We start from the raw sequence: 13,450 nt of genomic DNA on the forward strand, positions 1-13,450 counted from the left end.
GATACAATAGGTCAATGTATATATGTATTCACAACACTTGGGCATATTTCATTAATAAGTAGATGAAATAAACTTGATTTGATTAGGGACTATGACTGACTGGACGTAAAATCAGTACACATCGTTAACGTTAATGACAGCTTAGGAAGTATAATGAAAGTGAGAATGACTACCTTTGTTAGCTTCAATTATAGCGACCAATTTAGTCATACCAGCACTGCTAAATAAGACCATTTTGTTACTGCTCCAAAACTATCAAATTTAACACAATTTGAAATGTGTGAAGACCACTTGTCTGAAATAAAATCTTTATGGACATGTTTTACTGTATATAAAACTGTGTAATCAATGTTTAAATAACCTTGAATAAAAACATCAAACAAAAAAATCAATATTTTCATATATTTTATTCAATTGCTATTGAAAATATATAATCATTATATCAAAACAATGTATGACACATTTTTAGTAATTATAGAAATATCAAAAATATGTGAAAGAAATGTTGAAGATGACAATGACTCGAGAGTGTAATATGACGATAAATAAAAAAGAAAATGCACAGGGTTAATCAGATTATAATTTACACTAGAAACCTAGAGTGTTAAGGTGTAATTAAAGCAAATTATTTTTTTAAGATTGTCCATTACCGGTAGTTAATATATCTTAACTCTCTGCAAATATATGAATCATTGTTAACTAGTTATTACTCTAAAGATAGGATTTATGTTCATTTGTAAATAGTTTTATACACAATTCAGTTATTGACATTAATGGTAATATCTGCTTCTGAAACAGGAGAAAAAAAAGCACTTTTGTATTTTTGAAAAGATAACATATAAGATGTGGCAAGAACGCCACCGTCGTTATCTATTGATAATTAAATTACAGACTGTACTTGAATGAGCGGTAAACTTATTAAGCAAAGCATTTAGAAGTACATAATCTAAATGGCATCAACAAAGATCCATGAAGAAAAATTAATTCGTTGATAAGTAAAGCTTGAGATTTTCCGGTTACATAACAGAAAATAACAGAAACACAATGAATTAATGAAGTATCACAGATCTTTAAAAAATGACTGGAAAGTCATTCATAATTAGGTATGTACAATATAATGGTTTATCAATTTGATAAATTATTTTAAAACATTAGTTGCTCTGTTAAAATTCTCTACTTGCTATCATACGAGGAACACACTTTCAGCAAGGCAGGATATATGCCCGCATTGGAAATACGGATATTGATCCGTAGCTAGTTCTTGGTATACTTTATACAACAGAAAATTATCAAACATGTATCTGTTGCTTTTGATTGCACCAGGAAGAAATTCCCAGCCAACAAATATATGTTGGTTACATGTATAAATTAAGTACCAGGAAACATGCACAGATTTCCTTGATCAAAAAGGCACAAGTAAAATTAACAATATTCATAAAAGAGGAATGGCATATAAGATCACCAACATGTACATGTGTATGAAAATTGGAAAAAAAAAGAACCCATTGCATCTAAAGTTATGGTACTAGGCCAACATCTAGAGCCATATGGCCACTATGAAGAAAACAGCATGATTATAAAAACAGTGCCATTCCTCTTTTACACATATTATATTGTGTATCCTAACATAAAAATCACATCATAAAACATCATCATAGTATCTGTTAACTAATATAAAACAAACTGACCAAAACATTTTATACTGGTCCCTATACAGATATAAAGGTATTTCAATTAAGCACATTTAACATTGTACATACCTTTAGTTCTACATGATTTGTATACACATAAACAATTGATTAATTGACATATTTTACATCCAGTGTCAGATTATACCTTTAGCTACTGGATAACTATTTTCAGTATATATATAAGTAATTGTAATTAAGACTGCACTATTTGAGCAAAACAATACCATTAATGTCTTGTCTTTGATTAATTGCATTACAGTTAGGACTGCTCGCCAATCAGGTTTTTTATTGGCTTCCAAGTCAGATAAATCACAGTCTACCTTATTTATCTGTTGTTCTTGCGAATTAGATTTTGGTTTATATCTCAAACGCTATAACAAATGCATATTGAGATATAACCAATTATATTCTAGTTAATTTCTATTGGCTTTTTTTCATGCACAAAGTTATATCCAATCAGATTTGGTATAATAAATGACCAATCAAATTTCAGTTTATATTGGTTGTGTTCATGCCTATGCATTGACCAATCAGATTTCAGTTTCTATTGGCTGTGCCCGTGATTGTGACCTATCACTGTCTAAGTACACTACACCCAGATTGTCTCTACTGCGGTGGTGACTGTGTACACTTGCCATACTCCCATGGATGTTTTCTCGACTCCTTGATAGATGATCTAAACTCTGTCTACTCCTACTAACATCATTCCGACTACCCATATGTCCTTGTCTAGGGTAGCCATGAAGATTTTCCCGACTACGCGACACTTGGTTGAGATAGTCGTTACTCCCACGGACATCAGTAGCACTGCCCATTGGTTCCGTAGGACTGTGTTTGGGACTGGCAATGAAGGCACCATTGTCAAAGCCTGGCTGATACACGTCCTCTCGACTACCCCCACCACGAGGCACATTCCTTAGATAGTCCATATTTGTCATGGCCTGAGGTATATTCTCATGGCTTCTGTTAAAGCCTAGGTTTATACTGCCAGGGTTAACGGCTGGTGCTGGGTTGTAGTCCCGAGGTTGATAGTCCTGCCTACCATCTATTGTACTGAAAGTCTGAGGGATATTCTCCCGACTTCGACTCCTGTAATCATTATCTGGTAGATTGCCGTAAGTGGGAGCTTCATAAGGAGGTGGTTCGTATGGAGGAGGTATGTAAGTTTTTGGATCATACAGATTATCACGACTGTTTGTCTTGGTATAAGGATCTGATGAGTAAGTCTCTGGATGTGGTAGATCTTTTTTATCTGTAAATTTTTCCTCTGCTTCATAACTTTCTTCACTTTCTGTCTCTGTCTCTGTCTCAGTTTCTGTTTCTTCTTCACTGTCCTCTTGTTTCTCTGGCATCTGCTCTGTCATCCATTCCCGTCGGTTATCAAGATAGTTCAGACTCTCCCTACTCAGATGTAGTGGAGGCCTCCCTGGGGCGTGTTGCAACCTAAGAGCGGGGTTGACAGGCCCACTTCTCTCAGAAGAACTACCATGATCCATCTGTTCCCGGCTATTTTGCAATGACTTTGGGACTGGTGTAGGTCGTTGTCTGGGTTGTGGGACAGGCTCGTCTGTTGACTGGGTTCGGGACTTTAATGGATAGTGATCAACAGGAAGTGGTGGAGGCGGTGTAGGTGGACGATCACCAGGACTTTCTGGCTGCTGAAAACTGGTCAGGGACTTAGCCCCACTCAGATCAACACTAGGTGTACTAGCAAATGTGTGGTTCTGATATAAATCGTTCACTGAAGGTTTCATGTGGAGGGAATTGATTTCATTCTCCACATGTGGTGGTTTCTGAGTGGTGCGGAAGTTGATCACTGTGCTTGCAGCATCTGTATCATTAGGATCCCTTCCGCCTTCATCAGCAGTAGTTGTGAAATCATCAAATTCATTTTCTGAAAACCCATCATCTGTGTAACCAACATCTGTGTCCTGATTGTCAAGATCATGAGGAACAAGATGTCTCTTTTCTTGCGGTGATCCTGTTTGCTTTTCTTTAGGAACTATACCATTTTTCTGTACTGTACCATTTTTCTTGTCATCACGTCTATGAAGATTTGCACGAGTTTGTCGATCAAGTAACACTCTATCAAGTCTTTCCTCTGAACGATTCAAACGCTCCCTTGAACCAGATCGCTGATTTTCATTCAATCTGTCCCGAGACTTTGACCGTTGTTGCTCGTTGAGTCTATCACGTGACCCGTACATTGTTTCATCCTTTATTGCACTCTGTGACCCATGTCTGCCAGTGTTATTAAGCCTATCCCGTGATCCTAGCCTCCTATTACTACTGTTTAACCTGTCATCTCTGTTGCCAAGGCGACGATCATTGTCCAATCGGTCACGTGATCCTGCTCGACCATTTTCATGCAATCTATCACGTGACCCAATATATCCATTTGAATCATATCTGCTGTCCCGGTGGCCTCGTTTCTCACTGTTTAGACTCATTGCCGATGCCATCATGGACTTCTCGTCTGAATATCGACTTCGGGATGACACTCCAGACACAGAGTATTTATCGTCCAACATAGCGATGGTTGATCGAGATTTGTTTAGTGAAGTCTTAGACATTCTAATTGACTGCGTACGCTCAAACTGTTGTTCCTTTCTCTGTTTAGATTTTATCCGCCACAGGATGAGGAGGACAGCAATGACGATGATTGCCACACCAAATACGCTGGCACAAATAATGATTACTAGAGTGAGGACTTCTGATCCAGGGGGAAGGATGTAAGGATCTGAAATAACAATAGCATCAACATTAATTCTAGGCAATATCAATTTTTGTTCATCTCATCACGTCTTAAGATTCTTTAAGGATATCATATCATTCTGTTTAACATAAACATAAACATCATATCTCTTTCCCAACTGATCTTACCTTTCTCACAAACAAACGGTAGGAACTTGCGGTGACATTCCTGTTCAGCTACAATGAAGTTGTTCTCGAAAGAGCTACAAAAGCCCACAGCGACCTCAGCGTAAATCCACACACGTAGAGTTTCCTTGTATACACTCTCAGTGGTACGAATAAGATAGCGAATAAAGTTCTCCCGATCCTTCACCTCAGCCAAAAATCCATTCACTCTCTACAACAAGACAATCATTTTTAAGTGCTTTACCTCCATGAAAATGTATTTAGAGATGGGATATTTCTAATAATTTAGAGGGAAAAAAGGAGACCAAGAACTTCAAGATATATACATGTATGTTTATGCAATTTTTCAGTTCTTGAATAAAAAAAATTATTGAAGAGATAACATAAAGCTTTAACTGCATAAACTTACTCTACAAAAGTTGATTGCTTCATAGTAAGGTAAGGCAGCGCCCATGTATCTGTAACACCGGTTTTCATGGATTCTCCAACCCGGAGCACACTTTCCTGTAGAACATGAACAAAGAAATATGTAAATGGGATTAAAAGCAGTCATAGCACCCCAGGGATTTTATTATCTTTCAGGATAGGGGGTGCTGTGGCAATCTAAGGAGGTGCTTTTTCTATAAAATCAATGTACATTTCACATAGAAGTATATTGGTACTAGTTGTTTCATATTGAAACCCCTGATATTCAAATATCTATTATCGATTTAAAATTCAGTAAACATCTGCATAAAAAAAAATCTGGAGAGTGTGTGTACTGGCATCTTACACAAGAAATTAAAGGACTAGGTATGGTAATGGCTGTTTTTGGCCCCTAAATCTACCAAATTTCAAATTAAGTATTTAGAAATTAAGTTGCTGCGTTTGAAATATTGAATACGCCCCTGATAAAAACTTTTATAATATTTTTGTTGACAGAAAGTATGTTTTTGCTATATAACCATGGTAACTTTGCATAAATTATGCAAATTTGAAAATTTGGTCACTTTTGCCATATTTTTGATAGTTTTTCTTTTAAAAGCAATAGAGCGCAACCTAGAACAAACTTTATATTTTAAGGGAATTAGCAGACACAAAGAATAGATCATTTAGAGAAATTTAAAGTTTGTTCTAGAATGCGCTCTATGTTAACTTGATGAAAAACTGCATAAAAAAGGCCTATTTCGATGAAATTTTCCCATTTTGCATAATTAATGTATAATAAAAATGGTTGCTATGACAACTAGAAATGCTATATTACCTAATAGCACTATCAAATATGTCAGGTATGTAGTTAATATTTCAATGCAAGATTAACATCTTAAAATATCAGACTTTGAAAAATAGCGGATTTGGGGGCCACAAAAGACCCTTACCATACCTAGTCCTTTGAAATCAAATGTAATCTAGCCTTCACTATAAACAACGTTAATTGGTAATGTAAATAAGTTTTATATTTCCCTCCCTGCACCTACCATCAATAATGGACTGGTTGGTCACTCTGTAGCGGTCAAAGTTGACAGAAACAAGCGTGTTGTTGTCCGAATGGTCCCAAATTTTTCCGTTGATGTATCCAGGTCGGTTGGAGCCCCACCAGTTCTGTGTGGCATCTATAGCTTCGTCTGCTACACCCCTGATCAAGCTACAAAAAAAAAAGTTTGGCTTTAAGTAATCAAAAGTCATTTTAAAATGATCTAGCTGCATTCTGTTAACTATATGATAAGATATGCTTGTGCTATTAGTTAGGTAAATACCTGTTTGTGGATTTATGCTACTTAATTTGGCTAAGGGTATATACAGTTATAAACCTAAATTTGGCTAAGAATATATACAGTTATAAACCTAAATTTGGCTAAGGGTATATACAGTTATAAACCTATTTCTATATAAACAGATCTTCATTTGACAGTACAAGTTTGTAAACACAATTTTTAAAACTGTTTACTTGCATCACATTTTTTAAATGATGATAAGTTTAATCACTTAATTTGTTTGTCAAATGATTGTCAAATTATTTCAGGTTTTTAACCTTATAATTCACAAAACTTCAACAATTATCTGGCAATGCTTTCCTATTATATTAATGATTTCCTCACTTTTTGTAGAAAATCAGAATTTTTTTAAATAAAATTTCACTGATCAAATAATACTAGCTAGGCTTATTTTGGAAAATGGACCAAGAAAAGGATTTAATTACCAGATTATTTGGAGCCATTTAACAAGCAAGGGTGAAAGCATTGATAAGAGTCAGGTAATTTACATGTATATATAATATCACTCACTGTTTGGGATTTGCCTCCAACTCGAAGTCACTTTCCAGGTTAACCAGGTAATTGTTAGTGATGAGCGGTTTACCTGTGCCGACCTTGAACACAGACCTATATTTAGCAGTGGTGTTGTTCTCGAACCACACATTTCCCAGGAACATCTGTGTAGCCTCGGTGTTTGTCTCCCCGAATACCTCCACTATGTGATGGGCAGTGTTATTTCCTATGACGTTAAACGTGGCATTCACTCCGACATTGTCTATGTGTATTGTGTCTATAAAGTCACCAGCAGAGTTGTTGAAGATATAGTTTTCATGGAGACGGAATCTTTGATAGTGGTGGCCTGTGATTCTCAGAGTTTCTCCATGACTTCCAAAAGAGAACACATTGTTCGAGATGTTCCCTCGGATGTGTGTCGCCACAGATTGAGTTATGGCATCAACGTACATTCCTCCTGTGTTCTGGTTGACAAAGTTATGTTCAAAGATGAAGGTCTTGGTGTCCTGTAGACTGATGTCTATCACAGGAGGTGAAGTCAAATTCAAAATGGGGACCCCGTTATCTGCGATCCAACACTGGTCAATGTACAACGAGGGATTAACCTCACCAACATTCTTGTAGAGGATGGCTCCATCTTCATTGCTTTTCATTTCAATGTGTTTAAGGATATGGTTAAAGCTGCTATCTGTAAAATGGAGCATATAAATAGAATTAAGGAGTTATACTACTATAGTATAGGTAGCTACCAGTGAGTAACAAGCATTGAAACTAAATAGAGATGAATTTGAATACCATACAGTTTAGTAAGTGAGAACTAATGGGTGAAGTTTCTGGTAGTTCAAATTCCCCATATGGTTATATAATGCACCATTGAAGATACACAATTTTTTATCCATTTTTGACCTAATCGTATCATATATATTACTGCAGATATACATAATGCAATGTCAAAAACATTCACCTGTTTTGACCTTGGTATTCTCCTAACTAAAGCTACTGAATTGTAATTGTTATTTTCAGCAATATTAAGAGCAACTGAAATACCATAAATTGCCTAAATTTCAAAGATGTTCTGATGATTTAAGATACATAGTTCATCATGTAGTTGAATACAGTGTATATAAATCTGACATACCTGGGTAGGTTAATCCTGATAGTGGATAAGCAACAACCTCAGCAATAAAACCGTACTCCCCAAAGGATGGCGATGCATGGATATGGATGGAAATGGCATCACCTGAACTCAGATAGCGCCTCGAGATGTCGTACCTACTACTGTTGTACGTCAATTCTCCCATCTCTGTCATCACAGATACATTCCTTCCATCGAATATCTCAATTGTGTTACGATAAAAATCATCATGGTACATGTGGAACTGTAGGAATCTGAGTGAGACTCGGCGTTGAGAATTCCTGGAGCTGACAATCTTAACACAATCCAGAGCAGTCTCCGAGTATTTATAAAACACAATCAGGCGGTTATCAATGGAAATCTCCTTCTCCATCTTACATATGTCCACCAGGCCGTGAATGTTGTATGGGACGGTGTTCAGTTTCAGTGGAGTAAACGATGACATATCAATGTCACGGGACTCCCCATTAAGTATCAACATGTTGACAGCGTAGCCTAGATTCCCAGAGATGTTGAGCGTCTGTACCTTGACCTCGTGTCTTGGGGCCACCATCTCTAGTCCATTCAGCAGACAGTTTGTAATGTTCAGATTACTGATGATTGGAGTGTCGTAGGTTGCCTGTACAGCCCCCACCTTTTCACCATGCAACATCCCCGCACCAAATATGTCGATGTATTCCAGAGCTGATCGATCTTCAAACTTGATAATGGGTTGGATTTCTTCCTCGTAGGATGGTGGTGAAATTCTTACGTTCCCCCAGTACTGATAGCGGGAGTCTAAGTTCCTATGTCCACACCTAATGTAGGTGTAGTTTGATGCCTGAATGCACTTCTGAATGTCGTAGTTTACACGCTTCATACAGTTATCAAGTGAAGCTTCATCCCCAGCACAGTAGTAGGAATACCTCCAGAACTCCTTTAGAAAATACATGGGTTTGCCGTGGATATAATAATCATAAAGATGTGTAAAACGAACATCAACATTCACCGTCTCCATGCCCTGGCTACGACACACCACCTCCGCCATCTTCTCATTAAAATGGCTGTCACACATGAAGTTCCAGGTTGATGACGACACGTTGAAGAGTTGCAGAAATCCCTCGTTTTCTGGAATTTTGCCGGCTGTGTCTCTATGAAGTCTTACTGTAGTACTGGGTATGTCTGTTACGGCCCTCTTCATTCTGTTATTAGAATCTATAGGTCTCAATGTTATTCTAGCAAAAGGAAGACCCCTTGCTACAATTTGACCCAGAACAAGGATGCCAACGTTTGGATGAAACTCTATGACAGTTCCTGGCTCAATGACTAATTTTGCTCCTGGCATTACAGTAAGATCAGAGACAACAGTGTAAGGAGTACCTTTGTATGGTAAGGAGAGATCAGAATGCACTCTTCCTCCAAGTCTTTCCAGGTCGAGCGGAGGTTCAAATTCAGAGCCTGTTGCTGGAAGACTATTTACATCCCCAGCAGTCAACTGTGGGAAATAATTTGCAATGGCATAGTTATTCCAGTCATCAAAATCAAAAATTCTCTTCTGAATGGCACTTTGATACTGTGTACCCCACCAGTTTTCTCTGACATCCAGTACCGTGTCGAGTGAGAGAGAAGAAATGGCGGCCACCAACTCATACTGCATATTGGGATTATCTATAAGATTCCTGTTCATTTTTATCTGTTGAACACCTTTAAGAGCCACAGAGTATGTCTGTGGGATATTTGTAGCTTCAATAAAAAAATTATCTGGGGGGTTGTTATTCTGTAACTGGTTCAAGGAAAACATTCCACTCACTGTTCCCGAGTACTGCGAGTGACTATATGTATTTAACTCAAATACATGCTTAGCTTTGTTCTGGACCAAACTGTTGTGATGGAACATGATTTCCTTTTCCATCCCTCCGATCCTCATCAGGCCTCTTGGACACACATTCCCAGACAGGACGTTGTTCATTATGGTCACATTCGCATAGTAACCATTTACTGAAAATCGAAATTGTGGATTGTTCAAAAATCTTGATTCCTGTACAAATACTGAATGGAATTTTCTTTCTAACATGTCATTGACTCGTGGCAGTTCTATATCGAATCCTCCTTCTGCTGTGTTCCTGAACTCGCAGTCAGTAATGTTCCATTCCCAAACATTATTAGCAAAGTCTACATGATTATGGTCTCCAATGACACCTTTCCCGTTGTCAATGAACTTAGTTCGCTCCATCTTGTATCTGATCACACCAATACGTTCAGGACGCGTCATTTCTTCTAGTGTAGGCAAGAAATTTTCATGGTACTTTGTCAAACTTGGAATATACATTGCCTCCATTTTGTTTCTAAGTACCCGGACAAGGACAAATTGGATTTCCTCTTCTTTAACACGATGGAAGATCTCACTTTTCTCATTGGAGGGGTTGTTGTAATGCTTTGTGAGGATGCCCTGGTAATTGTTGGCCATGGTCGAGTTGTACACATGAATGCTTGACAATGGAAATGTTGCAGAATATTTACCTGTAATGAAAAAATAACAATTTTATAATCAATACTGTATACAACAAACTAACTTTAAAATTGCAATGTACACAAAATTACAAAAATTCATTTTTCAGATTATTAGTGACTCTCATCAATCAAACAATAATTAAAGATATTGTATTTAACAAGGTACCAGCAGGTACAATGTAACTGTAGACAAAAAGTGAAAAAAAAGTGTTTCTGAGCATGGGCTTTGTTTCATGTTCACATGCATTATAAGATAAAAGTTTTGTGTAACCTGTACAGATAATAAAGATTACAGGTGTTTTGAAGTGAACTTTTTGTAATGAAAAGGAAACTTACGTGCATGAGCAGCAAAAGTAAGTCTATCTGTCCGCACTCCAGTTACCACTAGACGGATGGTGATTCGGGTTGAAGATGAAACAATAGGAAAGTCGACCAAATCCTTCTCTATCTCCCATTTTGTGGTCCTGTCACTAATACCGGATTTACCAGTATCATATATGGTAACAGACTCGATGTTTGTGAGGGGGTTGTAGTCGAGTACCTGGAGGGTAATACGATACAGATATGTAACAGCAATCTCCATATCATAGGTCTTTCTCTCCTCTCCAGATCCTGACGAAGTCGTGATAAAAACCATCGAATTGTCACCAAGGTTATACACAGGTGTATGTGTTAACGATATTATTCTACTTCTGTAGATAAAATTTCTGACACTCAGGGCTTCATACTCAGTGAAGAATGGGTCATAGGCAAATCCTGATTTAAAGTTACCATTCATAGTTGTGTAAAATATTTTCAGGTACGGACTACGAGTCAAAAATCCATTTCCAAGATTATTGTCAAATTTACAGAATTCAAACAGGTTCTCTGTGTGTGGGTTACTGTATCGGACTACAACACCATCCGAGGCTGAGTTGAGAACCTGGAGGCCCGTTATCTTATAAAACATATAATCTATTCTGAGAGCCGGTGTATACTTCATCTCCTCGTAATCCAGAAGTCCAGCATTGCGGATGATGACATGTCGGAACTGGGTATCTTCCTGGCTACCACCCGTCGGTACAGCTGGGATAGTCACACCTGTAGGTGGATAATAAATGTGTCATTAAAGTTGGCAGAATATCAGCAACATAAAAATACACAGGCACCTTTTTTTATTATTAATTTTTTTTATTCAATTTTTATCATACTAAACAATAAAGACATTACGAAACATTAAACTGCACATCTATACATGCATGCATACCTACAAATGTACATGTATTTATCCCGCCTCAGACAAGAATCTTGTATTCCTATTGGTTTAAATGACGTCACGTGATATCCAAGATATAGTGGTATCAGCAGTTAAGTTAATGATATCAATGATGACCACTTTCAAAGCAAACTGGTATTTGGAAGGGTCTCGTATGTCTTTGAGGGCAAGACTTCGAGAAAGGAGGAAGGAGTGTGGTGGGATTGGACTGGGTCGATCTTTGGTGACCTGTGAGGTAGCACAGTCGGTGGAGCACTCGGCTAGTGATCGGAGGGTCCCGGTGTAGCAGCCAATTCTTTCCCCCCTGCTGAAAGTTTCCCCGGGGAAAGAATCAGCTAGCTGAAAGTTTCCCCGGGGAAAGAATAGGCTAGCTGATTCTTTCCCCCCCTAGTAATTTTTTTCCCCCGGGGAAAGAATTAGCTAGCTGATTCTTTCCCCCCTCTCGATTTATTTCTAGGTGGGAAACTATTGGCAAGCTGATTCTTTCCCTCCTTCCCTGTCTATTTATTTCTATATGGGGGAAACTATTGACTAGCTGATTCGTTCCCTCCTTCACTGTATATTTATAAGGGGGGAAACTATTGGCTAGCTGATTCTTTCCCCCCTTCCCTGTCTATTTATTTCTATATGGGGGAAACTATTGACTAGCTGATTCGTTCCCTCCTTCACTGTATATTTATAAGGGGGGAAACTATTGGCTAGCTGATTCTTTTCCCCCTTCCCTGTATATTTATTTCTATATGGGGGAAACTATTGACTAGCTGATTCTTTCCCCCCTTCACTGTATATTTATAAGGGGGGAAACTATTGGCTAGCTGATTCTTTCCCCCCTTCCCTGTCTATTTATTTCTATATGGGGGAAACTATTGGCTAGCTGATTCGTTCCTTCTTCCCTGTATATTTATAAGGGGGGAAAGAATCAGCTAGCTGATTCTTTCCCCAGGGGATAAAAGTAATTAGGGAGGGGGGGAAGAATCAGCTAGCCTATAGTTTCCCCCCTAGATATAATCGAGAGGGGTGAATGAATCAGCTAGCCAATAATCAGCTAGCCAATAGTTTCCCTCTAGATATAATCAAGAGGGGGGGATGAATCAGCTAGCCAATAGTTTCCCCCCTAGATATAATCAAGAGGGGGGAAAGAATCAGCTAACCAATAGTTTCCCTCTAGAATTAATCGAGAGGGGGGAAAGAATCAGCTAGCCAATAGTTTTCCCCCTAGATATAATCAAGAGGGGGGAATAATCAGCTAGCCAATAGTTTCCCCCTTGATATAATCAAAAGGGGAGACAAAATCAGCTATAGCCAATAGTTTCCCCCTAGATATAATCAAGAGGGGAGAAAGAATCAGCTAGCTAATAGTTTCCCTCTAGAATTAATCGAGAGGGGGGAAAGAATCAGCTAGCCAATAGTTTTCCCCCTAGATATAATCAAGAGGGGGGAATAATCAGCTAGCCAATAGTTTCCCCCTTGATATAATCAAGAGGGGAGAAAAAAATCAGCTATAGCCAATAGTTTCCCCCTAGAATTAATCAAGAGGGGAGAAAGAATCAGCTAGCTAATAGTTTCCCCCCTAGATATAATCAATAGGGGGAAAAGAATCAGCTAGGCAATAGTTTCCCCCCTAGATATAAACTAGAGGGGGGGAATATCAGCTCGTCAATAGTTTCCCCCTAGAATTAATCGAGAGGGGGGAATGAATCAGCTAGCCAATAGTTTCCCCCTAGTATTAATCGAGAGGGGGGAAAGAATCAGC

The 13,450-nt window shown here is 38.1% G+C and overlaps 1 protein-coding gene across 1 annotated transcript in view; it reads right to left on the reverse strand.

The window, feature by feature from the left end:
- Positions 1–388: 388 nt before the first annotated feature.
- Positions 389–13,450, reverse strand: part of LOC138319011 (protein bark beetle-like) — a 28,058-nt gene continuing 14,996 nt past the window's right edge. The window contains exons 9-15 of the mRNA XM_069261889.1: positions 10,779–11,522; positions 7,956–10,451; positions 6,836–7,505; positions 6,029–6,195; positions 4,981–5,075; positions 4,575–4,782; positions 389–4,431 (exon numbers count right to left, since the gene is read on the reverse strand). Coding sequence (XP_069117990.1) covers positions 2,222–4,431; positions 4,575–4,782; positions 4,981–5,075; positions 6,029–6,195; positions 6,836–7,505; positions 7,956–10,451; positions 10,779–11,522 — 6,590 coding nt within the window. The 3' untranslated portion in view covers positions 389–2,221. The remainder of the gene's footprint in view (positions 4,432–4,574; positions 4,783–4,980; positions 5,076–6,028; positions 6,196–6,835; positions 7,506–7,955; positions 10,452–10,778; positions 11,523–13,450) is intronic.

This window comes from Argopecten irradians, chromosome 3 (genome assembly GCF_041381155.1).
Source record: "Argopecten irradians isolate NY chromosome 3, Ai_NY, whole genome shotgun sequence".
Classification (NCBI taxonomy): Eukaryota; Metazoa; Mollusca; class Bivalvia; order Pectinida; family Pectinidae; genus Argopecten; species Argopecten irradians.